Raw genomic sequence first — 27,525 nt, 5'->3', positions numbered from 1 at the left:
CTCAGACACCATTTTGAACTTATATTTTGTATTTTTGTAACTTATATAGTAGTTATAAACCTGCCTTCATTTTGCTACAGTAACTGCTGCTTCAAGACCTAGATTATGTAAGTAAATACTACTTGTAGTTCTCCACAAAACAATGTGTGTGCAATTGTTATTTTTAAGGTGGAGAAAAGAGGTAATATCAGGGAAAATCCAGTCTGCCTTAAAGCATCCTGGATTATTGTTTCTAGAGGGTTAAATCAACTTTGTCTTAGCTTCCAAATTTAAAGCTGCAAAGGATGGTACTCTGCTGATCTCGCTCACAAGAGCAAGGATAATAACAAAATAATATATGCCCTCCTTGTGCCTATACCCATACTTCGGAAGTCGTACTGAATCTGTTCCGGAAGTCTGTTCGACTTCTGAAGCGTTCAACTTTCAAAGCACAGCTTCTGATTTGCTGCAGGAAGCTCCTGCAGCAAATCAGAAGCTGCAGAAGCCCCATCAGACATTTGGCTTCCAAAATAATGTTCGAAAACTGGAACACTCACTTCCAGTCTCCAGTCATTCAGGAGCTGGAATGTTCAACTCCCAAGCCGTTCGGGAGCCAAGGTACGACTGTACTCCATATTTTTAAAGTAGATAGGCATTCAGACAATTCAGACACCCTCCTCCTCCCCATCTCCAAGACTTGCAAGCCAAACTCAGAAGGCCCCATCCCCCATCTCCCACTACCTGGGTACCTGCATGTTCTCCCGCAGGTCTGTGGCCTCCCGCAGTGGCTGAGTGGCAGTGCGGAACACCTCGTCAATAGCCTTAATGCCCGTGGCCTTGGTGGAGGTGTACTCCCGCATGCGCCGGCCCTTGCGTCCCGAGAGCCCCCTCCGGTGCGCTTTGCCTCCGCCTCGTCGGTTGGTGATGGCAACATGGACAAACAAGGTGGTGTTGGCGAGGGGCTCACCAGCCAGGGACTGGAGGGGCACATGGCGGTACCCCACCTGGAGGCACTCAAAAGGGATTGTGTACTGCGCGATGAACTCATCCCCGATGTAGTCGTCATCGAGCACCATGAATCTCAGAATTGCCAGCTCTGGGAGGTTCACCTGGAACTCCAGGGTCTCCTCAAAGACAGGGTTGTCTCCACTCTGCAGCACCGTCTTAGTGCGTTTCTCGGCACAGTCAGCGGGGATGCCATGCATCTCGGCACAAACGTACGGCTCCACCACGTCACCCTTGGCCCCGGAGCCCTTGGGTTTGGGCAGATTCTGGCCACTGATCACCTTGAGGTGCAGGAGCTGGGCCGAGATGCCCGGCAAGGTGTCCCGGGTGTTTGCGCTGAAGTAGGACACTTCCTCGCGCATGATGGCTGGCCGGAGGACATAGCCGCAGCCCCCATTCTGGCGGAACCAGCCAGCGTTCAAGTCCATCATGAGGCCTGGCGTCTGGTAGTTCATGGCCACCATCTGGCAGCCGCACTTCCAGAAGTCCTGGGGGTTCATGTTGCTGGCGTCAATGCGCATGGGGCTAGGGTAGACCCGGGAGAGGAAGCGCTTGTTGTACTCCACAAAATCCTCCGGTTCTTCATTAGCGTAGCGCCCAGCCTCCACCTCGCTGAAGGAGCAGGTTTCCCAATAGCACTGGTTCCGCCGAGAGGCCTCAAAGCCCTGGAAGGACACTGCCTGGCACAGGCTCACCAGGTCCGAGAGCTCGCGGCACAAGGCCCACCGGCAACGCGGCCGCTCTCGGTCCTCCTCGCTGAGAGGCAGGCTGAGCTCCAGGGTCTCCTCATCATCTGACACGTCCCCCTCGCCGGCCTGGCAGCTGGGGAGCAGCTTCCGGCTCTTGATGAGGATGCAGTTCTTGAGCTTTTCCGGGGAGGGGAGGTAGGACTCGCTGGGGTTCGGAGGCACCAGGTACAGCTTGTCCCCAAATGTCTTCCTCAGGTGCTCGGCCACCAGGTGCTGCTGGGCGATGCAGCAACGCACCGAGAGGCACAGGATGAGCGGGAAGTCTGAGGCCTCAAAGGCATGCTCAGCAACTGCACCCACCACTCTAGAGAAGGCCAAGCGGGTGCCAGCACCGACTACTGGCTCCCCAGACGAGCCGTCGCAGACCACGAGCTCCAGGCTGCGGCAGCCGGCCTTGAGCGCCGCCACATAGCCCCCAATGTCTGAAGTGGAGCCGCCCCAGAAGCAGCTGTCCTCGGCCAGGCACGCTCCGTGCGCAGAGCTAATGAAGTAGTGGGACAATGGCTGGGTCATGTCCTGGCACACCTTGCGGTGCTGGGGGTCGAAGATGTCGCAGTCGGCGGAGAGGAGGTAGCGAGTGAAGCCGTCAATGGCCAAGTAGCCCCTTTCCCGGCCTTCCTTGGAGGGCTCGTACTTCCGGACGATCTCCAGGCACATCTCCTCTGTCACACCCTCCATGCCCTGCTCGGCCTCCAAGAAGCTCATGAGGTCCTTCAGGCCCATGTACTCCTTGTTGCTGGAGAACTGGACCAAGAGGAAGAAGACCTCCGGCCTGGTGCACAGCTCGCAGTAGGCCTCCACAAAGACCTCGCAGCCCACCTCCTCCCCGAGTCGCTCACTGGCCGCTTTCTGGAGCTCCTTGAACTTCAGCTCTATGGTGGACGTCTTCATGCCAGGGTTGAGGGCCCGGATGAGCTGCACAGCACGGGAAACCGGGATCCGGCCTTCCTTCTCCAGATCCGCAATGTCAAAGACAGAGGCGATCCAGGAAGTGCGGGGGTTCGGGTGGCTGGTCTCGGGAGCCCCCTCCAGGGTGTGCTTCCCATAGGAGGCCAAGTACCGCAGCCCCATCACCCAGGCGTTCACCACGTCGACAGAGCCGGCCACCAGGTCCAGGGACTCGTAGTTGTCCCCGTAGATGATCGAGAAGGCGCATTCATCCGGGAACTGGTCCGAGAGGCCGTTGGAGCGCAGCACCGGCGTCTTCTTCCCAACTCGCACCTCCTTGACTGACTTGATTTCAATCTTGGCCTTCTCGGAGTCTTTCTTGGAAGGCTCCCAGTGCATGAAGCGCAAGTCCGGGTCCAGCACAAAGAACCGGCTGTACATGCGGGAGTTGGAGCGCACTTTCTTCATCTCGCAGCCCTCCAGCATGAAGGAGATGCAGGCGGCGGTGCTGCTGAGCTTGCGGTTGCTGGGCATGGTGCTGAAGGAAACCGTCTTCTTCTTGTGTTGCAGGGGCCGCTGGCGGGACCCGTCCTAAGAGAAGGGAAAGGAGGAATAAGACAAGAGTGGTCAGGGGTGCAGCGGGATTCAGGCTAGGGCTTTTGAGTTAGGGCAGACATACAGGGCCCACTCACCCGGAAACATAGCAGGGTTGGCTTACCATATATGGAAGAATGTGAAGAAGACCATGAAGTCCACAGCCCAGAACAACCTTTCCTAACCAGGTGCCCTCCAGCTGTTGCTGCACTCCCATGAGCCTCAGCTAAAATGCCTGTGGCAGCCCAGGCCTGAATCCTGTTTGCCCACGGCAAGGCCACTTGTTGTTTTGCTTTATTTGTATTCGTTGCATTTAGGAGCAGGTGGGGCTAGTGAACCTGGGAAGGCAGCCCATCTAGGAGAAGGAAAACCCTGATCCTAAAGCCCCACTGCCTTGGGGGAGAAGAAAAGGCTCAGTAGTAAACCCTACACAAACCTGAAGCTGAGTCCCTAAGCAATGGTTGGATGGTGCTTTCTTCGCCTCCTGCTGGTGCTAAATGTATTGCTCTGCTTTCCTTTGGACCAGTGAGACCGAGAGTGTGTGTGTGGGGGGGTGTCTTGCCATCTAGGCAGCCCAGGACCTCCATACACACTGCCCAGGCTTGTGTCCTGAGAAAGGATGGGTGGAGGACCTGAAGGAAAACTGAAGGGTTTGTAAGATGGGGGATGCTGAAGAAACAAGGGCTGAATGAAAAAACTTTGGGAAGCATCTACACAACAGGGGATGGCAGGACCCTTGACACATAGGTGGGTGTTGTTGTTGTTGACATTATTATTATTGAACTATTTCGTTCAGCTTCAAGGAACCAATGACCAACCAGTCGCAGCTGGAAGGTCAGGGACGAACCCTTCTCCTAAAATGATCAGGCTTGACCTGAACTCTGAAAACGTAGCTCTCCGCTCCCCATCCTCCAGCCCGGTGCAGGGGCCAGATAAGACCAAACTGGCTCCAGGAACTCCGAGCCAAACCCCCAATGCTAAAAATAGTTACATCCGACCATTCTGTTGATTCTTTCCTTCCCCTGTTCCCTCACCCCCCACCCACAAAACTTCCTGATGGGGGGTGGGATAAGAAAGAGGGAAGAATAGCAGAGGATGGAAGAGGGAAGAGGCAGGCAAACATGCTGGGAATTCACAAATGCAATTAACTGGAGGTACAGTGTGAAAATGTTTAAATGTATTTCCCATGAAGATGCTTGCTTAAACCATGTTCTGAAGGCCTTGACCAATTACTTGGCTAACACATCGCCCTCTGCGCCCCAGTTGGCTCCAATGGGTCTACAAAATGGCAAAAACTACAGGGATGTCACATCATCCCCCACAAAAGTTAATTTCTCAACAGGGTTAAAAGCTGCAACCCCAAACACACTTGTTGGTGAGCAATTCCCATTAAACTTAGTGTGATTTGCTTCCAAACAAATATAGAAGGATTGTGCCCTTGTGTTAAAAAGAAAAGAAAAGTAAATGACCCCTGGACGGTTAAGTCCAGTCAAATGTGACTATGGGGTTGCGGTGCTCATCTTGCTTTCAGGCTGAGGGAACCAGCGTTTGTCCACAGACAGCTTTCCGGGTCACGTGGCCAGCATGACTAAACAGCTTCTGCCGCAACGGGACACTGTGGTGGAAACCAGAGCACACGGAAATGCCATTTACCTCCCCCTACAGCACTGATGTGCTTTCAAACTGCTAGGTTGGCAGGAGCTGGGACAGAGCAACGGGAAGCTCACTCCGTCGTGGGGATTCAATCCACTGACCTTCCGATCAGCAAGCCCAAGAGGCTGGGTGGTTTAGACCACAGTGTCACCCGTGTGTTAGTATTAGTCCCAGACCAGGTAGTGTTTCATTGCTTGGTAAATGTACAATTGGATTTTATTGGGACAGTATTGTTATTCTGTAAGCTGCACAGAACTAAAAAATAATAATCAGGAAGTAATTTAAATTTTTAAAAGTCATTTCTCTCTGTGCAAGCTCAGAGCTACTCAGTTGACTTTATGTGTTCCAGGATTGTGAACTGAGCCCCGGTGAAGCTTTCAGCCCCTCGCAATCACACCAAAAAGAAACAACAGAAATAGGAATAGCTTACGCTTAGCAATTTCTGGGGTCCCCTAGTTTCTGGGGTCCTAACCAAGTATACCATGGTTAGGACCCCGGAAACTTTTCCTTAGCTAAGTCCTGGTACAGTTTCAAAGCAAAAACCATTTCAGGTTCTTCCTGGGCTTGCACTGTAAACAAGGAAGCCCATCGTGGTGTAATGGTTAGAGTGTTGGGCTAGGACCTGAGAGGCCAGGGTTCAAATCACCGCTCAGCCATGCAGCTCACTGGGTGACCTTGGGCCAGCCACTGTCTCAGCCTAACCTACCTAGCAGAGTTGTTGTGAGGATAAAATGGAGATAGGGAGCAGTGTAATCTAATATGCACATTTTTGAAGAAAACTTTCCCCTAATATAATGCATTTCTGTATGTTTTTTCCACCAACATGTATATGCACTTTTATGCACACTTTACTCCAGAATGTGTTGTTGTTTTTTTTGTGTGAGAGTGAGGTACACATTACTTGCCTGGAGAACTGCACTGCGCAGTTCCAAGACTTGTGTATTTCAAATGATGGTTGTGTTTTGCTTTGAATCTTGTTTCGAAGAGTTCTAAATAAGTGGGATTGTCTTGAAATGCAAGCTGAACATAATTTCTTACCCATGTACTATCATGTGTGCACAAATCTGCTATGGGCAAAGATTTGTAGCTGGGAACGCTAAGCCAAATACTGGTGTTAGAATGACAAACCAAGTGCCTTATGAAGGCTGCATTCACACCATACATTCAAAGCTCACAGCTTCCCAGGAAGGGTCCCTGAAACTGTAGAATAGCCTTCAAAGAGCTACAGTTCCCAGCACCCTTTACAAACTATAGTTCCCACGGTTCCTCCACCACATATATTGTTTTGCAGGCCTCAAGCAACTTTCTCTTTAAGCCTCAGTTTTCCCCATCTGCAAAATGGGAACAGTTAAGTGATGCATGCCTTGTAGGACTGGTGCAAAGGCCAAATGCAATAATAAAGCTCTACCAATGCAAAGTGCCACACACAAACAGCCTTCGGCTACTAACAGCAGCCCGAAGGACAAATCTGGCAGCTGACCAGGAAGTCCTGCCAACATTGGCACTCCATCTCCTGGGCACAATGAAAAATGATAAGCTCACTGCCAGGAGACTGCAGGAAGCAGGGTAGGGAAATTCACAAACAGCAGAACTCCCCTTGTGGGGGGGAGTGTCAACATTTCAAGGGTCCCAGAAGGGATTCCCTTTTTTTTTTTTTAAGATTGCCACCCTCCCTCATTTTGCCAAGCCACTGTGACTGCAGCTAGCTTTTGGAGGCCGCCTCTCTGATGGGCAGGGAAATGTGCCTTTCTGGGTCCTGGGCTGGTGGGTGGGTGAAGCTTGCCTGTGCATCTGGAAACAGAAAGGGCATCTGTGCTGGAAAGTCAAGTAACTTGCACCCCAGGGGTTAAATCTCTGCCAGCTCTCCTCCGCTGGCATAAAAGCACTGCTGGATGTAGCCATCTCCTCCTCTTGACTAGGGATGCTACTTGAGGATCCAACCCCAAGCCTCCCTCACACACCCTAAGCTAGTGCCCCCTCCCCCCCCAACGCCTAGAATGGGCAGCTGGAAAAACGACAGCCTAATAGTACAATGCAAAAATTAAGACTTTTAGACTGGGCTCAAATGCCCATCAGCTCACTGGGTGACTTTGAACCATTCCCTCTCCCTCTGCCTAACCTACCTTTCAGGGCTGTTGTGGGGACAAATGGGTGAGAACCATGTGTATGACCCTTGAGCTCTGTTATGAGGAAAGGCAGGGTTTAAATGCAATGAATTGATGCCACCCTATGTCTTCTGAAAGCACACAGTCAAACTCAAGAAGCTTGATCCAAGTACAGTGGTACCTCGGGTTAAGAACTTAATTCGTTCTTAACCTGAAACTGTTCTTAACCTGAGGTACCACTTTAGTTAATGGGGACTCCTACTGCCGCCGTGCGATTTCTGTTCTCATCCTGAAGCACAGTTCTTAACCCGAGGTACTATTTCTTGGTTAGCAGAGTCTGTAACCTGAAGTGTCTGTAACCTGAAGCGTCTGTAACCTGAGGTACCACTGTACCAGAAACACCCGAGGAATCTGTATAGTGGTACCTCTGGTTATGAACTTAAATTGTTCCGGAGGTCCGTTCTTTACCTGAAACCGTTCTTAACCTGATGCTAATGGGGCCTCCCGCTGCCACCGTGCCACCAGTGGGCGATTTCTGTTCTCATCCTGAGGTAAAGTTCTTAACCACAGGTACTACTTCCAGGTTAGTGGAGTCTGTAACCTGAAGTGTTTGTAACCTGAGGTGTTTATAACCCAAGGTACCACTGTAGTTGTGTCCTTGCCTTGGACGGATACAATTGGGTTTCTTCCAAACCAGAACCATAACTGGCACCCCCTCTCTCCTTTCACCGGCCCTTACGGTTGTGAAGACATGCCTGAAAGGCTGTTTGTAGGCCGAGAGCCATGACAGGAAAGGTAACCTGAGAGGTATCATCATCATCACCACAGTTGCCAACCTGGAGGCAAAATAAATGTGGAGGAGAAGCACAGTCATAAATGCACTGTGGGCAGAGCTGTCAGCTCAGCAGCAAGGGAAAGTAACTCTGCACGGGATCAGAGGCAATCTTGACAGTCCTAATAGGACTGTCGCTGGATGGTGCTTTGGTGCAGAGAAGCAGTTCCAGGTTATAAGGTCTGACCTTGGAACTTGAGTGCTTTGAGCCCACCCATCACCCACTCGGCATGTAGGGACCTTTTCCTTGCATGCCACTTCCTTGGCAAGAGCCACAGAAAGCACCTGAGCAGGAAGGAATGGGGTTATCAGGACCTGGCTGCCCCCTGAGACGTTTCCAGGTCCTGTATACCTGAAGGAGCGTCTCCACCCCCGTTGTTCAGCCCGGACCCTGAGATCCAGCGCCGAGGGCCTTCTGGCGGTTCCCTCATTGCGAGAAGTGAGGTTACAGGGAACCAGACAGAGGGCCTTCTCGGTAGTGGCGCCCGCCCTGTGGAATGCCCTCCCTTCAGATGTGAAGGAAATAAGCAGCTATCCTATCTTTAAAAGATATCTGAAGGCAGCCTTGTTTAGGGAAGTTTTTAATATTTAATGCTGTATTGTTTTTAACACTTGATTGGAAACCGCCCAGAGTGGTTGGGGAGGCTCAGCCAGATGGGCGGGGTATAAATAAATTTATTATTATTATTATTATTCCATGCCCTGCCATGGGACCTCTATGGAGGCTGACACCTCTTTTTTTATTTTCCTGGGCCACGCGGAGATGCAGGCGGGTCCCAGTTCCGAAGAACATAGGGGAGGATGGTTACCACCCTGAGCTGGGCAGAGACAAAAATCGACAGCGAGGGGGTGGAGATGAGTCAGACATCAAAGTTACATAATGTACCGTCTCTACGGTTACCACAGGAAGGAGGGGAAATTGATGGTTCCTAAATTGACACAGATCAGAAGATTGGGATGGAGCGGGAGATGTTTATCCAAAGTCATTATTGGGTTTCGGCAGCTGCAGGAGGGCGTGGGAGGGAGAAGGTGAGATGAGGAGTTTGGGGGCAAACGGGGGTCAAAGTTCCTGGCCTGAACACAAAAGAATGAGTCCAACCAATTTTAGACACTAGAACCTGTTCTCAGTGCCAGCGGTTCATTCCTGGAACATGTGAAGTCCAGAATTCTCTCCTTGCCAAGAGAACATCATCCCTAAGTTGAGTATTGACAGCCAGATCTCACACACCTGAGTCTCACCTGCCTGTCTCTCACCCTAATTTTATTAACGGCATCCAAGATCTCAGGCAACCCCTTCATTACAAGCTAAGGATAAGGTAGAGTGCATAACTCAATGGCAGAGCACATGCTTTGAATGCAGAAGGCCCCAGGTTCAATGCCTGCTGTCTCCTGGTGTGTCTGGGAAAGGCACCTGAGGCGATTTCTGCAACAGTCATAGGATTCTTTGGGGAAAACCATGGCAGTTCAAAATGCAATCCTAGTGCTTTATGTTGCATATGTGGTCTGAATAGCAGGTTGAAGGCAGCTTCTTCCTATGACATGGTCTTATATGAATCTGCCTCATGCTAAATCTAAAGCAATTAGGCATGTTCTGCCAACCTTTCAACGACAAGTTTACGGAGGACAGATGGATGGATGGCAATGAGCCCATTTGTGTCCTGTCGCTTTAGAGCAGGCATGGCCAAACTTGGCCCTCCAGCTGTTTTGGGACTACAGCTCCCATCATCCCTAACTAACAGGACCAGTGGTCAGGGATGATGGGAATTGTAGTCCCAAAACAGCTGGAGAGCCAAGTTTGGCCATGCCTGCTCTAGAGGGTAGGACCCAGCCTGTGGGCTCAAATTAAAAGAAAAGGGATCCAGGCTAAGCATTAGGAAGAACATCCTGGTGACTTGAGCTTTCCCACAGTGGAAGAGATTGCCTTGGAAGGGAGCTGACCTCCCCTTCACTAAGAGGTTTTTAAAGTAGAAGGTGGATTGCCTGCCAATGCCACCTGTCAGGGACACTGTACAGTCGTACCTTGGAAGTCAAACAGAATCTGTTCCGGAAGTCTGTTCAACTTCAAAAATGTTCGGAAACCAAAGCACAGCTTCTGATTGGCTGCAGGAAGGTCCTGCAGCCAATCAGAAGCCCCATCGGACTTTCGGCTTCCAAAAATAGTTTGCAACTGGAACACTCACTTCCGGTTTTCAATCATTTGGGAGCCAAAATGTTCAGCAACTAAGCTGTTTGAGATCCAAGGTACGGCTGTAGTAGATTTCTGTGGGGTTTTGTTAGTGGAGACACAGTTCTACGCAGACTTTAGCAGAACTGGCTACCCCTCCTAGTTTGAGGTCGTCAACAAATCTGATGAGCATGCCCTCAATCCCTTCATCCACGTTGTTTATAAAGACATTGAACAATAATGGGCTCAGGAAAGAACCCTGCGGCACCCCTCTTGTTCACGTTTTCCTGAAAGGATGAGGAACCACTAGTGAGTACTCTTTGGGTTCGGCCGGACCTTAGTGGCCTTCGTTATGTTTCACCTGTGTATGAAAATACAAGACCTCACAGCTTGTGCAGCATCCTTCTTTAGGCAAAACAGAGAGGGCCTTGAGCTGGTTACAAAAGCAATGGATTTTGAAAAAAGAAAGAAGAGGGGTAAATGCACGTCAGGCAGCTCCGTCTTAATGAGAGAAGGAGCAAGATCTTCCGGGAAATACTCTTATTAATTTGTTTATATGCTGCTTAGTGCCAATAAGTGGTTTACAAAATATAAAAAGCCAATTACACAGACGTTAAAATAAGAATATCCGTAATTAAAATGCACAAGAGAATAATCCAATTAAAATGACGCAGCCATTAAAACAGCAGACTCGCGGTTATGCAGTATCCACTTAGGGTACATTTAGTAGGAGAAGGAGTTATTATTTATTACAATACGTATTATATTATAATCATAATAATCAATTGGTTGGCTCTTCTCATGTTCATGATTATAATAAATAATATCTCAGTCCAACTCTTACAAGCATTTGGAATCTGCATTCTAAATGAATGAATCTTGGAGCAGTCTTATGCATGTTTACTCCGAAGTAAGTCCGACTGAAGTACAACAACAAAACTGCCTTTAGAGCAGCCTTTCTCAGCCTGTGGGTCCCCAGATGTTGCTGAACTACAACTCCCATCACCCCTAGCTAGCAAGGCCAGAGCTCAGGGATGATGGGAGTTGTAGTCCAACAACATCTGGAGACCCACAGGTTGAGAACCGCTGCTTTAGAGTGTACTGGACCCGACAATTCCTCTTCCAGAAAAGGATGTCAAGGACAGGAAAGTATTGTTCAGAGGCAACCAACCACATAAAGGTGGTTTTGGACCCCCCACCCAAGTTTCAAAGATGTCAACAACTTGTTGAATAGGGTACCAACCCTTTGGAATGCTGACTGCCTATTGCTGGCATTCATGGTGGCTAAACACTTAGCACTTCAACAAGGAAGGGAAGATACTCTTCCCCTAAGCAAACAATGGACGGAAGGCATGACCCAACCCAGCTACTTGTGAGAAAGTTACCTTCCCCAAGTGGGAAAAGAATAGAATATTTTCGGAGATATGGGGCCCCTGCACAGTCTTGTTTGCTTAAGCAATGGGCAGCAGACAAGTTTGGACCAATAGTCAAATCCCACTTCGTGCTCCTCTATCCACAATTGTTTGTTGCAAAAAGAATTATTTCCTTAATCGTTGTTTACTGCATTTGCACATGTATGTGTTTGTCTCTTGCGGTTTGTCTCTTTTCTTTTTGTACACAAAATATTCAAAATCTAATGAATGAAACCCTGTAAATTAAAAAAGGCGCCTTTTGTACATAAATGACAGGCTGTATTGTGGCCAGGCTGTCCTATTTGAGTCCCACCAAAATGAACGAGAGCTGTTTGTTTGTTCCAAAGGAGTTTTTGCACGGGAGAACTTCCCAGAGGACTGTGTGTTTGCCCAAAGGTTCTGTAACATTCAGAGAGGAGTAGCTGTGGGGAGTAGCTGTGAGTTTATAACAGAGTGTCCGAACATCGCAGAGTCCAAAGTTACCATGTGGCTCACTGTTCTTCATCTTAAGCAAGGTTATGAAAACACAGAGGCTGAGGACGCTGAGGTTTTAGAAACCAGAGGAGGAAACAGGGAGGGAAACAGCCCCATTGCTGGAGAAAAGAGCTTTTTTTCTGTCCCATGCATGGTTCTCAGTCCTTTGCCTCCTTCCCGCTACAACTAATACCCCAGCTCAAAGCTTCCCTTCTTCCTTAGCCTAAGCTGTCACAACAGCCTGGGTTCTGCAATAAACAAGCAAACAGTGCCTCATAGATTTGCAGTAAGAAGTGATGTTTGGTTTTGGCTAGGCAGGCATTAAGTTATATTTAGAGCTTTGGGTACTCTACACTAAAAAAAGGAAAGAAAAATCTCTGCCTAGGAAATCCCAAATTCTGCAGCAAGAAAAGCTAGGTTCTGGACACAAGATCTACCCACTCTGGAAGAATGGCAGATGAAGGTGATAGACTACATGGGACTGGCTGAAATGACTTGCAGAATCCGAGATCAGGGAAAAGAGACGGCGGAAGAAGATTGGAAGAAATTTAAGATCTATCTTAAGAGACATTTTAAAATTAATGAGTGTTAAAATGTTGCGGCTATAGAAGTAAGCGGATTACAGCTGTAAAGATTAGGTTAAAAGAAAAGAAAGGATTACAATTAGATTAAATTAAGGGTGAGGATTTGCTAAACTAAATATTTGAAATTGGAATGCAGAAAGGGGAGGTATGAGGAGGTCGGTGAAGTAAGTTTTAAGAGAATAAGGATTTGAAATTATATTTGTTTGTCTTTGTGTGTGTGTGTTTGTTTGTATTGTGTTTAATTTTATAATTTGTGAAAATTTAATAAATATCTTTTTAAAAAAAGCTAGGTTCTGCAACCTGCGTTATTTTGCAAATCAGAACTATTTCCATAATCTTTTATTTTGCACGCTTCAATCCAGATTGCCTGGAGAAGGGCCAGGAGCTATGAATAAACCTAGCCTGGACCCAGAAAATAAAAACTGCAGACCAGTTGCCAACATCCCCTTTCTGGGCACGGTGCTGGAGCAAGATTGTCACCGGCCAGCTTCAGGTACTCTTGGATGAAACTGACTTTCTAGATCCATTTCAACTGGGCTTCAGGCCTGGTTTTGGAATGGAAACTGCCTCGGTTGCCCTGGGGGATGACCTTTGCTGAGAGGAGGAGGACAGTGATCATATTGATTTCTCCTGTATCTCTTAGAGCCTTTTTGTACTACATGGTATCCAACTGGTTAGGCTGTCTGGGCTGGGGGTTGGAGCGACCTCAGTGATTCTGCACCTATTGGATGGCTGATTCCAGAATGTGGTGCTGGCAAGGTCAGCACTCTGCCCCTTTGCAGCTAGGCAATTGGGTTCCCTACATATTCCCTATTTCATGGGTGACCAAAGCAGGGCCCAGGATCCCCTGAAGTCTTCCCCTGGCATTCACAAAGCCATTGAGGCCTCCCTCCCATCGCGTCCTTGGCCGCCGTGATCAGAGATAGTTACTTTCCCCCCTCCCTTGAGAAGTACAGTGGTACCTTGGGTTAAGTACTTAATTCGTTCCAGAGGTTCATTCTTAAGCTGAAACAGTTCTTAACCTGAAGCACCACTTAATCTAATGGGGCCTCCTGCTGCCGCCGCGCCACCGGAGCACGATTTCTGTCCTCATCCTGAAGCAAAGTTCTTAACCTGAGGTAATATTTTTGGGTTAGCGGAGTCTGTAACCTGAAGTGTATGTAACCTGAAGTGTATGTAACCCAAGGTACCACTGTACACAGAATAGGAGGAGGAAGTTGGAAGAATGACATTCATGCCTACTTCTTTCAACTCTATGTCCTTTTTGCAGCTAAGCTTAATTCTGCTCTGTCAGCTCCTTGGGAAAGTGAGGTCTGTGCATAAGCACTTTCTTTGGGGATGGGGGACTGATCCAGAGGAGGAGGAGCGGGGAGAAAAGCAACCAGAAAGGGTGGCGGCACCCACACACAGCGTTTACTCAAAAATCAAAATGTGCCCATGGCCTAGGTTGGCGACCTCTGCCCTATGCTGTTTAACATCTGTATGAAACCACGGACAGATGCTATCTGGAGCTATGTGCCATTCTGGAGATGCAGGTGGCCTGCATCTCCACCTCTCCTTTTCATGAAATCAAAGTGAGGCATTGTGTATTCTGAATCAATGCCTGGGCACTGTAATGAACTGGGTAAACTTGACACTGAATTTAGACAAGAAAAAGGTACTATTACTGGGTAGCTTGTCTGCCCCACTGAGCAGAATTTAGCCTCTGTTTTTGCAGGGTAGGGGCAGGGGCTTGGGCCCCCAGGGAGATTTATGGACAACTGTGGGTTTAAGCTGAGTTCTTCCTAGTCCTGGATCAAAACCACTACGCAACACATATTATACATTTAAAGCAGTACCACACCACGTTAAACAGCCTCACGCCCGCTGGCAAAAGCCCACAAGCGGCTTCAAACAGCACTTTTAAGAAGTGCTTTAATCCCTGCTCATCAGCTGATGACAACACTCAAGGAGAGGGTCGAGCAAGGTCAGGGAGGGGTGTGGCCTAGGAAGAGTCCCAAGGGCCGGCCAGAGAGAATGTGAGGGCCGCATTCAGGTCATGGGCCTACCCCTCGCCTTAGCACAAGTACTTCTGTGTGTGTATTTGCTTGTGTTGCTCTGCAAAGTGTCACATCTAGTGCTGATGGACCAACAGCCATATAAAGCGCTTCTCCCTCTAGCTTTCTCTCTGTGGGATCAACAGCTATGAATATCTTTGAACGTCCCCCTCCCAAAAGCAGCCCCAGATGGTGTCTCAGGTTGCTTTGAATGGCGCAAATGTTTGCAAGAGGCTCTGCTTCTCTCTCTTTAATGCGGTAGGCAGATGGACACCAGGCTGCGGCAAGGGGGGGCGGGGGGGGAGCGCACGAGGGAAGGGACTCAGAAACTGACTAAACCTCTTCCCAGCATGAGATGCACTTCCTCCCTATAAGGCACAGCTGAAGGGCCGGATCTGGACCTCCTCAGGAAGTTTGTACTAGAAGAATAACTTTTCCTGCCTTTGGAATCCGAACAGGTGTTTTGGCTTGGGCTGGCTTGGGGACAGGGAGAATAAAATAGGAACGCAAAGCCAGGAAGGAAGGAAAGAAGGAATGACTCCCTTAATAAAGCAGACTGTAGGGCTGCCCAGCGCCAGTTAGGCAGGGCTTAATTTAGGCTCTTCTCATTTCATTGTGTGAAACATTCCCCTTGCACAGGCGGCTCACAAGCACTGCCTTGTTGGCCAAAAGTCACGTCTACATTCCTTGGCTCATCAGAGCACCAGACCTCAGGCCAGAACCTCCAAAGGAGGGGAGAGAATGGCTCTGAGCATGTACAAAGCAAATGTCCGGAATTTCTCAGAGTGGTTGAACAATCCATCCCTCTTCCCAAGGAATTCTGGGGATTGGAAATACAACTCCCAGCACCCTTAACTAACTACACTTCCCATGAAGCTTTGGGGAAAACCATATCTGCTTAAAGTGGTATGATAGCTCTTTATAGTGCAGATGGGGTCCACATTGGAGAAGGTCAGTCTTAGGCAGCTCTGCAAGTTCACAGAGTCATAGATTTGTAGAGCTGGAAGGGACCTTGAGGGTCATGTAGTCCAACCCCCCTTGAAATACAGGAATCTCAACGCGCGCTCTCCCATCCAATTTGAAACCATACCGGACCCTGCTTAGCTTTACAAATGTGCTAGCAGTTTTATTGAGGTTTCCAGCCTCCCCCAGTTGCTGTGGTGGATCCAGTTGCCAAACTGGGCAGACTCCTTCCCCCCTCCCACCCCGCAAATAGCCCTCTGGCACCAGAAGATTATTTGCTTTCTTGGTCCATTAACCTCCAGTGATTAAAACGCGTCCTGCCAGGCCCTAATCTCAAAAGTCCCAATGAGCTGCTTTGCTGTCCAAGTGGAATTAATTTGCTAACGAAATTTTTTGTGGGGAGGGGGTGGAATTTGCACCTTCCTTGCTAAAAGCTCCTTCTCATCCCCATCTGCATCCCTCCTCCGGGGCAGCCTGGTCAGGGTACCAAAAAACCCGAGCAAAAAGATTATCAATAAATAGCTGAACAACAGATGGGCAGCCAACTGCATCTCTAGCCAGGCAGGTGGAAAGCAGGAAAGGAATTGCAGCATTGCACCAGCCATCGCCTCCTCCCCACATCCCACTGCAGCCTCTCAGATCCGCCGGGGGGGAACTTTCCCCCCTTGGCAGAATGTATCCCATGCCAAAGGCTCATTTGAAAATTGATTGAGGGCTCAGCCAGAGACTGGAGGAGCTGCATTCATGTTAGATACCCAAAACACTTTTTTTAGGCACCTGCAAATTCTCTCTGAAGTGCAGCCTCTGTCCGTTCTAGCTTTCTCCAATTTGGGACTCTCCAGATGTTTTGGGCTTTAGCTACCGCTGATGGAAGCTTGAAGTCCAAAACATCTGGAGGGCATTGGATTGGGGTCAGATGGTGCGTTCTCTCCCCCCCCCCCGAGTCCCCTGCCCCAGAGAGCTGCATCCTTTGGCAGTGGACACGTGGTCTGTGTTTCCTCTGCAACAGATGAAGGGGGTGGGTGTGATTTCTGCACCAGGACTTCTTCAGCTGTCACTTAGAGGCAGATGTAACCTGCGTCAGTCAGTCAGTGTGGTGACGACAATGTAAAAGGAAGCATTTTTGTTTTATTTTTGGCCATTTGTTTAATTAGTTCTATCCGTGCATTACACCTGAATAATGGAGGTACACAGACAAGTGCTCATGGAGGGAGGGGGGACTGCCCATAAATGGGCAACACTTTCCCCCCTCCAGTACTTGACAAAGATGGCCTTTGTGTGCGCCTTTCAAAAGGCTCCTGAACTACCTTATCTAGAACACCTTTCTGTTCCCGTGCCCTACTGTGCAACTAAATTAGCAACATAAGTTTAAGTACATACTTCTTCTCTGTTTACCTTGCCTCCATTTCCCTTCTACTGCCCTGTTGTTTTCCTCCGTGTCAAATTTTAGATTGTACGTTCCTTAGGGCAGAGACATGTCCTCTTACACTCTCTAAAAACTCAGGATGAAACTTGGAGACCAGAGTTCAAAGCCCAATTCTGTTCAAGTCTCACTGGGTGACCTCAAGGGAGGGTGCTATCTTTCAGCCTCAGTTTTCCTATCTGTGAAATGGAAAGACTAAGAGCTCATTGTACACCTCAAAGATGGGGAGGGGAAGGGGAGCCTTTGCAATACACTTGCTCTATGCTTCACTGTAGCTTGGATCACATAGGCCAATGAGTTGGCGTTCCCGATCTTTTCTCACCACTTTCAGATTGGTCAAATTTGTACCCAAGCCACCGTCCACAGCACTCAGGCCACAGAAAAAGGTAAAGGGACCCCTGACCATTAGGTCCAGTCGTGGCTGACTCTGGGGTTGCAGAGCTCATCTCACTTTATTGGCCGAGGGAGCCGGCGTACAGCTTCCGGGTCATGTGGCCAGCATGACTAAGCCACTTCTGGCGAACCAGAGCAGCGCACGGAAATGTCGTTTACCTTCCCGCCAGAGCGGTACCTATTTATCTACTTGCACTTTGACGTGCTTTCAAACTTCTAGGTTGTCAGGAGCAGGGACCGAGCAACGGGAGCTCACCCTGTCGCGGGGATTCGAACCACCAACCTTCTGATCGGCAAGCCCTAGGCTCTGGGGTTTAACCCACAGCGCCACCTGCGTCCCACATACAGAGTCCCACTCAGGCCACATACAGAGGGAATTAACCCACTCCATCATCACAACAACACTGTTAAAGCTAGCGGGAAGCTATCCCAAGGTCGACTAGTGGGCTGCGTAGCCAAACAGAGATTTTATTTCCCTAGCCATGCCCTTGCCCCATACCAGGTCTCAGGATTCCATGAGTTTAGCTGCCAAGGTAACAGAGCTTTGGCACTTCTTGCTGTGCCTTTCCAGATCTTCCCCTGGCCTCCAACACCCTACCCTTGTGCACTTGCAAAAAATAACATATTCTATCACCGCCATGGGCACATCCCAGGGAGTGCACCACAATCCACATGCACCCAAACCCCCGGATGATTTTTTTTCTTTAGAAAGGCCACTGGAGGAATGGTAAGCCTGTTCCGTCAACTGTAGCCTTTTCAAAACACGCTCCCGACTGCAGGGCAAGCGAATTCCTTCTCCTCCAAGGTGCATGAGAAAGGCCTAACAAGCTGGGGGGTGGCAGAGGGGCTGGAACGCAGCCCACACACCCTGTATTAATAGCACTGGAGCAATCAGTGCTTAAAATAGGCTGCAAGGAGCAAGGAGGCGGGTCTCGGGTGACAGCAACCTATTCTGGAGATGAACAACCGTGACGCAAAAACATTTAAAAGGCCGCTTTTAGAAACACACACCTACCAAGGGCACCTCCATCAGAACCCCGCAGTAAACGCCCACACTGAGGTTCATGCCCTATAGATGGGGGAAATAAAGGGGGGAGCAGGGGGGAGTCAGTAATATCAAGATGGGACACCTGGAGCAGAGTCACACCTCGAGGTTTTTGGCACATGGGGTTTGCTACGGCTCAGCCCTACCACCGCCATGCAGAAAAGTCTCCAGTGCAAAGGATTCTGGGAGGGACCTGAGCCTCAGCAGCAGAGGAGGTGTTTTGCAGGCAGAAGCCACCAGGTTTGACCCTCGGTTAAAAGGGTCAAGGGATGTGGGTGGCGCTGTGGGTTAAACCACAGAGCCTAGGACTTGCTGATCAGAAGGTCGGCAGTTTGAATCCCCGCGACGGGGTGAGCTCCCGCTGCTCGGTCCCTGCTCCTGCCAACTTAGCAGTTCGAAAGCACGTCAATGTGCAAGTAGATAAATAGGTACCGCTCCGGCGGGAAGGTAAACGGCGTTTCCGTGTGCTGCTCTGGTTCGCCAGAAGCGGCTTAGTCATGCTGGCCACATGACCCGGAAGCTGTACGCCGGCTCCCTCAGCCAATAAAGCGAGATGAGCACCACAACCCCAGAGTCAGCCATGACTGGACCTAATGGTCAGGGGTCCCTTTACCTTTACCTTTAAAAGTTTTAAGAGAGCGGGTGACAAGAACGGCTCTTCGCCTAGTTTCCTAAGAGAGCTGCTGCCCGTCAAGAGCAGACAATACCAACATAGCTCAGTTGTTACTGTTTCTGAGACGCTTCATCTCAGGGTTGCGGGTTCAAGTCCCACGTTGGGCAAAAGATTTCTGCATTGTGGAGGGTTGGAATGGATGGCCCTTGCCCCTTCCAACTCTACGATTCCATGAACATTGGGACACATGAGACAACTAGCCAGTCCTGGGAATAAGGTCATTTTCAAAGTTGATTTCACGGGCTGGGGATGATGCTCTGCACACGCTGCCAAACAGCTGCTGCCAGTCAAAGTAAGCAGCAGATCTCTGGTGACTGGTCAGAGGCAAAAGAAAGCTAGGTTATTGCATCTTTAATAGTCAAAATGCACCACCTACTGAAATTCCCTATTCCATGCAAATATTAAAGGCACAGGAGCCCCCATGTACCCAATTCTTTCTTTTTAAAAATCTGGCTGCCCTAAGCAGATACAGAACCCCAAACTCCACCCAAGTGCAGCAGAGTTTTGAGTGCCAGCATTGCAAAATTCATTTTGAAATAGTAATTTGAGTGACACTCAAGAAACACAGCTCACACTGCGAATGCATGAAATCTGACAAGATCACTAGTTTAAATGATACCGTGAAGCAGGGCTCTCTGCTTGAGACCTGGGAAAGTCACTACCAGTCAGAGTACACGGCTGGTGGTTAGACAGACCAGTGACAGCTTTGTATGGCTCTATTCAAACTTAAATATTGTCAATGCATTTTTAGGTAGTAAGTATTAGGGTGGCCAGCCGCAAAAGGAGAACAGGACTCCTGCACCTTTAAGAGTTGTGCAGAAGAGGAAATTTTAGCCAGTGTACGCAACTGTTAACCCTGTCCCCCTGATGCAGGGGTGTCCAAACTTTTTTCAAAGAGGGCCAGATTTGATGAAGTGAAGGGCCGTGGGGGCCGACCAAATTTGTTGGCCTTTCTTAGGATTGAAGTTGTGGGCCTTTTTTTACAATTTTAGCCCAAAGTTGTTGAGCTTCTTTTTGGGATTGAAGCTGTTTTTAGGATTTTACCCCGGGACATATACTGCCATGGAGGCTGGATTAAATTGACCAGCAGGCCAAGGATTAGGTCCCCGAAACGGACTTTGGACATGCCTGCCCTTGTGTATTCGGCCACCCTTGTAACTGCAGTGCTATTTTTCTAGAAAAAGAGGTGCTGAAACTCACCATCCCTTGTTCTCTTATAATGGCAATGGTGCCCACCTGAGAGGTGCGGGAACTGAGTTCTGGCTGGGGGGCAGGGGGAGCCCTGCTTACCTTAGGCAATTTCAATACTTTGCACAAATTATTTTTTTCTTCCCTGCCACAAGACTTCTCAAAAGCATAATTGTAAATGCTGCAATGCATACATCTTCGATTAGAACATATATACTTATTTTCTTCCCCTTCCTGCCCACCCCCCACATAAAAAGTCTGGATAAAGAAAATTTGCTCGAGAGCATTCTCAACCTCACCCCCCATTTATTTCAGTTTCAAGACTGGGCTACATGAACTATCACCAACAGTTTCTTTCTATGCTGCTTTTTGGTCTAGGCCCCCAAAGTGTTGAGCAGGAAAATACAACACACTACGTAGAACCATCCGACTCAGTAGATAGCTATAACATTAGACTTGTTCACACCAACAGCATCTCATCGTTGAGGATTAAAGACACAGACCTTATGGGTTCCCTTCCATAGGCATGCAGACTACTAAGGGGAGATGGGGTGCAGCCAGGATCCCACCTCCCAAAAAGCTCATTCTCAGAACCCATTTTCAGAGCCAAAACCCAATCCTGGAACATGTGAAAAAATAACGTCAGGTGAGTCCTGCAACAAAACATTATGGGGTAACGTTCTCCTGACCTTCCAGCCAGCTATGTCATCCTCCCCTTTTTCCCTTAAAAAAGGCTTAGCTGCTTTGGGGTCTCACCACCACTCAAGAGTTTTTCTCCCTAAATATTTTGTATGCACTTCTGCATAAATTGAGGTCCCCACACCCCAAGCCTGCTGGCACTTCCCCCTTGGGCATGAGTTTTGGCTACGTGAGGACTGGCACCACAATATAACATGGAGCGCTTTTGCCCCATCCCAAGATGAGAGGTGCTGGGACTCAAGTGTGCCTGAAAGCCACACGCTGCTTGACTTGAAAGTTCTCCCACCAATCTCAGGTGCATGTAGGCTGGCCAACTATAGTTACTTTTGTGCTGAGAGAGGCGCCTTCTCAGGGCTGGCATTAGGGCAGAGCCCATAATTGACAACTGCATTGGGGATCCCTTTAGGAGGGGGGAAAGTCCAACCCAGAACTCTAAGCAGTGCCAGCAGCTGCAACGAGATTCCTTTCAAATTTCCCACAATGCCCAGGAGCAATGCTGAATTAAGAAATGCTCTCCCCAGAGAAGTTTGCCTGGTGCCTTCATTACAAAACATTTGTAAGTGAAAACATTTCTCTATAACTAGGCTTTAAATGTGTTTGTGGAAGAGGGATTGGTGTTATTAATTAATTAAATTTGTATACAGTGGTACCTCGGGTTAAGAACTTAATTCGTTCTGGAGGTCCGTTCTTAACCTGAAACTGTTCTTAACCTGAGGTACCACTTTAGCTAATGGGGCTTCCCACTGCCGCTGCATCACCACCACACAATTTCTGTTCTCATCCTGAGGTAAAGTTCTTAACCTGAGGTACTATTTCTGGGTTAGCAGAGTCTGTAACCTGAAGCGTCTGTAACCCGAGGTACCACTGTACTGCCCTGCATCCGTAGGGCAGTTCACAACGCAAAGTACATAATAAAAATAAGAACAAAAACAAATCCCACAACTCATTTAAAAGGGCATTGGATGTCAATCAGCCAAAGGCATGGTAGAAGAATGTTTTCGCCTGGTGCCTAAAGGTATATAATGAAGGCAACAGCCAAACCTCCCTGGGGGGAGCATTCCACAAACAGGGAGCCACTGCAGAAAAGGCCCATTCTAGGGTTGCCACCCTCCAGGCTTCTCATGGAGAAGGTTATTGGTTTGTTTTCGTTTTGCTATTTATGTTCTCATTTTGTACTTCCATGCTGTGAACTACAATGTGTTCTTCGGATGAAGGGCGGCATACAAATTTAATAAATAAAAAATAAAACTATAACTAGATTCAACTGTTCATAACCCTGCAAATGCAGCCGGCAGGTGAGCGCTGTCTTCGTCCAGCATTCCCAGCAACAGGCATTCAGAGAACGTAGCCACCATGAGCAGCCGCTCAAATTCAGCCATCTCAAATTAAGCTTTTCATATGGAGCGGCCCAACTGGCTATTAAAAAAACAACAACAATCCACGTGGCATCTGTGGCCCTACCGCCCTTAATCTTCCTACCCTTCGCCTTCTCTAACGCCCAAGGAAGTTGCCATTTCCAGAGGGCCCCCAAATATTTCCGTCACGAAAGCAGCAGCACAAGGAAGGTCACGTCACAGCCGAACAAGTGACCACGTGATTCTGTTTCCTTGGATCCTCCAGGCCAAGGAATGGCCTTGGCCATTTGGATTCTGGTAAACAAGACATAAATAACCCAAGGGAACCCGAGAACCCCTTCACAGCAGGCGATGATGGAGGGGTGGGGGAGATGACAGCAACATCCTTCCAAGGATACATGCACTGACAAGCTTATTGGCTCTCCCCTTGCCCCGCCCCGTGCAACATGAGGCTTGGCTCATTTGCAGGAGCGATCAGCAACTATCTGCTGTGTGTGTACCTTTCTGCTTGCTCCAGTTCAAGGATCTCAGCCTGGTGAAGGAACTCAGCCGGGGAAGGGAGTGAAAGAGCTGGCGCCGCTTGTAGCTACATATGCGCCATGAACTTAAAGCATATTCCCTCCCTGCTTCCAAAGAATCCTAGGAACTGTAATTACCCTTCAAAAAGAGTTGCCATTCACAGCTCCCTTGACAAGCTTCCATTTCCCAGGTTTCTTCTTCTGTTTTGGACAGGCGGAGAGGGCTTTAAATGTGCTTTGAATATATGTCATGTGCACAGCCAATAGTAGAGAACAACCGAGCTCAACTGACAAGCGGGAGCTTCGTTGACATGCAAATGTTGCGGCCAATGTGACACAGTGATCTGGCCAGCCTTGGTTTGCAACAGGGACTGGGCCAGGCACAGGCAAACTCGGCCCTCCAGATGTTTTTGGACTACAACTCCCATCATCCCTGACCACCAGTCCTGTTAGCTAGGGATGATGGGAGTTGTAGTCCCAAAACATCTGGAGGGCCAAGTTTGCCTATACCTGGACTGGACCTTTATGTCCGTTGTGGAAATGTCAGAGACACCTTCCTAGGATTTTCGTACGAACTTCAACCAGAACTAGGGGCGGGGGGTGGGAAGTTACTACTGCAGGCTCTTTAGGGAAAGGCCGTAGCTTAGAGGTATGGCGTCTGCCTTGGATGCAGAAGGTCCCTGGTTCAAAGCCTGGCATCTCCAGGTAGGGCAGAGAGAGAATACTGCCTGACACCTTAGAGAGCCGCTGCCAGACAGCGCAGAGCTGGGGTCTGACTCAGAATACGGCAGATTCCTATGTTCCAGTGGGAAGAGGCTCTGCTTAGAAATACTGATTAGGCTCCCCTTTTTCAGTCTTAGAAATCAGCCAGGCACCAGGAGCATTTTGCGACTGGCACAGGTTCAACTGCGACCACATGGAGATCTCTGGAGGCCAGGTTGGTGACTGACGTCTCCATCTGGCTAACCCCTCCAGCTTTCTTAAGAGAGTAAGCAGAAGAGATTATTTATTGCATTTATATCTCACCTTTTTCTCCATGGAGTACATAGTTTACCCCCCCCCCCAGTTAATCCCTACAATGACCCTGTGAGGTAGGTTAAGCTAACAGGCAGTGACTGGTCCAAGGTCACCCAGTGAGATTCATGACTGAGTGGGGATTTGAACCTTGTTCTCCCAGGTCTTCGCCTGACACTCTAACCCATGGCAACCTAAGGCCTGTGGGCCAGATCCGGCTCAATTGCCTTCTAAATCCGGCCCGCGGATGGTCTGGAAATCAGCGTGTTTTTACATGAGTAGAATGTGTCCTTTTATTTAAAATGCATCTCTGGGTTATTTGTGGGGCATAGGAATTTGTTCATTCCCCCCCCAAATATATATATATAGTCCGGCCCCCCACAAGGTCTGAGGGACAGTGCTGCTGAGCCCCCTGCTGAAAATGTTTGCTGACCCCTGCTCTAACCACTACACCACACTGGCTTCCCAGAGTTCTTCTGCTATGGGAAAGCTCTATAAATCAAGTAGGTAAATAAATATGAGGAAAGCAAAATGTCACTTAGAGAAGGACCTTTTTTTTAAAGCTTGAATTTTGTTTTTAGTCTGGATTGTTTTATTTGAGGTTTTAATGTGTTGCAAACCGCTATTAGCTTATATATCTGAGTTTCTAACACTGCCCCTTTTGTTACTTGCATTTGGAAACCCAGCCAGGAGCCCCCCTGCAGATGAGGAAAAAGAGACTGTCATCCACAAGCAAGATGACTAGCTGTCCCGGGTACCCCATAAGACTGACCTCCCATAGCTGTTAGCACTGTAGTTCCCACTCGGACTGAAGGGAGTTGTAGTACACATCATATGGAGGGCACCAGATTGGGGAAGGCTGGCCTACGGCTACTGAGCAAGTTGTTAAATACAAGCATGCAGTAACCAAGTGATGTAGGGGAATGAATGAAGCAGACCAAAGTTGGGAGGAAATCTACCATTTGTGCCACTTTTGGCCCTCTCTCATCCATAAACGGGACGAAGGTGGCACTGTGGCTTAAACCACAGAGCCTAGGACTTGCCGATCAGAAGGTGGCGGTTCAAATCCCCGCGACAGGGTGAGTTCCCATTGCTCGATCCCTGCTCCTGCCAACCTAGCAGTTTGAAAGCACGTCAAAGTGCAAGTAGATAAATAGGTACCACTCCGGCAGGAAGGTAAACGGCATTTCCGTGCGCTGCTCTGGTTCGCCAGAAGCAGCTTAGTCATGCTGGCTCCCTCGGCCAGTAAAGCGAGATGAGCACCGCAACCCCAGAGTCGTCTGCGACTGGACCTAATGGTCAGGGGTCCCTTTACCTTTTACATCCATATACATTTTATGGCTGCAACATTTTAGAAATGACCTGCCTGTGCAGATGGACCACTACCTATGAGGACACTGTAGATGCAATATGCATGTTGCTTCAGACATGAAGTTATTCCGTGGAACCGAGTCACACATTCCAGAAATACCCATGCATACCCAGGTAGAACAGTGGCAGCAGCTGTGCTCTTTGCTCTGAGAACCTGCATGTTCACTCATTCTTACTAATCCTTGGTTTGTCTTAGCGCTTTGTACCAAGTGGGTCTGCATAAAGTGAGTTTTGAATATGCCTCCTTATGAAAGCAAAAAAAAGATTCGCATGTATAGAGTTGGAAAGCTGTTTTTGTTGTTGCTGGTATAGGGGCTCAAATGTTTCCTTTTGGGGGAGCCGTTGACAAAGGTCAGAAGCTCCAACTTCAGTGTGGATTTACAACGGTGAAGGCTGACCAGGCTGATAGAGTATGGGGGGGGCGTCTCCAGAGGAGAGCAGCTTACTCTGAACCCCTGAATCAGTTTTCAACGTCACACATCTCAGCTTTGAAGATCTCAAACTACAATGAAGATCAGAGCACCTCTGGGTATATGCAGAGTGCCTTTCTCTGTTGCCAGTGAAAAACCCCAAGCAGGAACCCCAGCACCTGTTGTTTCTGAAAAGGGATGAAGTTGGAAGGGGGTGGCACTGAAGCGGGGGCGCTCTCGGCGCGGAGAGGGCAAGGCAAAGCTGCTGCGTTTGGAATCTCTCCTGGATCCCTAGGTTAGATTTAGAAGGTCAGATGAGGACAGAAATGGTGGCACGCGGTGGCGGCGACAGGAGAAAAGAGGTGATTAGCTGCCGCTGTTATGGGGCTCAGTAAGGATGTCCTTAAGGAGGGGGAGCTGGGAAATCCCTGCGGGGATTCCAGATTAAATGGGGTGGGGGGAACGAACCTTACACACACGTGCCAAGGGAGTCGGAGGGCGGTACAAGGAGGGTGGAAGTCGAGCGAGCAGCACCCACCTTCATGATGCCGGCGGCGGGGGCGGTCCTGGCCAGGCCGGGGGGGTCCCTCTCGGCCGAGTTGTCGCGGCTGCTGCAAGCGGAGCCTCCGGAACCGGAGCGCAGCGGACTCAGGTCGCCGGGAGCTCCTGCGGCTGTAGCGGCGGCGGCTGCAGGTCCTTCTTCTTTTTGCGGGGCGCGGGGGGGCCCGGGCCGGGGCGAGCCCGAGGGGGGACCACCGGGGGCTCCGTCCGCCATCCCCCCGCGGGGCTCCCAGCAGCCGCACCGGCCCGGCCCAGACGGGGTCCTCAGCTCCTGCCCCAGCGGCGCTTGCACGCCTTTTGGCGCGCGCCCCTGACCCACGGCTTGGCAATGCCGGCTCCCCTTTGCCGGGGAAGGAAGGAAGGACGGACACAGCCAGCGAGCGAGCGAGCAGACGCTGCCGCTGCCGCCGCCGGGGGTGGAGGGATGGTGGGACGGCTGGGGCGGGGCCAGGCGCAGCACAGCCCCTACCCCAAACCGCTGCGCGGCCCCACGAGCGAGAGACCCGCGCAACCGCGCGCCCCCCTGGCTCCTCCTCCCCGCGCCCCTCCTCCCGCCAAGGCGCTCTTTGGAGCCCCGGAACCTTTTTTTCCTCTTGCCGGCGCTGCAATCAAAGGAGAGAATTCGCCCCTGCGCGTGCTGCGCTCGGGAGGGCCTGGAGCTCACCCCCGGAGGGCTGCTCGGCACCCCCGCCTGTTGGATCCCGCGGCGGCAGGGTTAATGCAAGGGACGCAAATGCAGGGCTTTTCTCCGTTCACACGTTCAGCCGCCTGCCCGTGATTGTTATGGCTTCAGTGCCTGCGTGGATAAGCCTCCTCGAAGGCGCAGCCCCCCCCCCGCCCTCGAGTTGCCATCAGAACGGGGCTTGGCGGGAAAAGGGCAGCTCCCACTCAGCAGGACCTCGCCACGTTTTCAAAAACGGCTGCATCAACACAGCACACAGTTAAAGCCCACCGCCCAAAGGATCCAGGGAACTGTAGTTTGCAGAGAGCGTTGGGAATTGTAGCTCTGTGAGGGGGCAGACTACAGCTCCCAGGTAGCTCGTTGAGGGCGGGAAATACGCTTTAAATGTATGGTGTGTGCGTGCACTGAAGTATTTAGCACCGTAAGATCCCCTCACCCAATGCCATGAAGTCCACAGCCTAACATTACCTAACTGAATCCAGCCACCCCAACCCATTATGCATTTGACCCTATCTAACCATCAGGTCCTCCTGGTCACAGGACTGTTACCAAGCGGGCTTTGAGACCCTATTTATATATTATACAGTGGTACCTCAGATTACATACGCTTCAGGTTACAGACTCCACTAACCTAGAAATAGTGCTTCAGGTTAAGGACAGAAATTGTGCTCCGGTGGCGCAGCGGCAGCAGAAGGCCCCATTAGCTAAAGTGCTTCAGGTTAAGAACAGTTTCAGGTTAAGAACGGACCTCCGGA

The 27,525-nt window shown here is 49.8% G+C and overlaps 1 protein-coding gene across 2 annotated transcripts in view; it reads right to left on the bottom strand.

Annotated features, from left to right (window-relative positions):
• The window catches only part of LOC309517743 (inactive phospholipase C-like protein 2), a 37,193-nt gene extending 10,605 nt beyond the window's left edge, over positions 1-26,588 (bottom strand). Inside the window, exons 1-2 of one of the 2 annotated variants that reach the window (XM_082197175.1) lie at positions 26,066-26,588; positions 721-3,212 (exon numbers count right to left, since the gene is read on the bottom strand). In XM_082197175.1, the coding sequence (XP_082053301.1) occupies positions 721-3,212; positions 26,066-26,302 (2,729 nt within the window). In that variant the 5' untranslated portion in view covers positions 26,303-26,588. The remainder of the gene's footprint in view (positions 1-720; positions 3,213-26,065) is intronic. The other variant, XM_082197174.1, reaches the window with a different exon arrangement.
• Positions 26,589-27,525: the final 937 nt, after the last annotated feature.

Source organism: Podarcis vaucheri (assembly GCF_965113315.1).
Source record: "Podarcis vaucheri genome assembly, chromosome: 13".
NCBI lineage: Eukaryota > Metazoa > Chordata > Lepidosauria > Squamata > Lacertidae > Podarcis > Podarcis vaucheri.
This window is presented reverse-complemented; position numbering and strand designations above follow the sequence as displayed.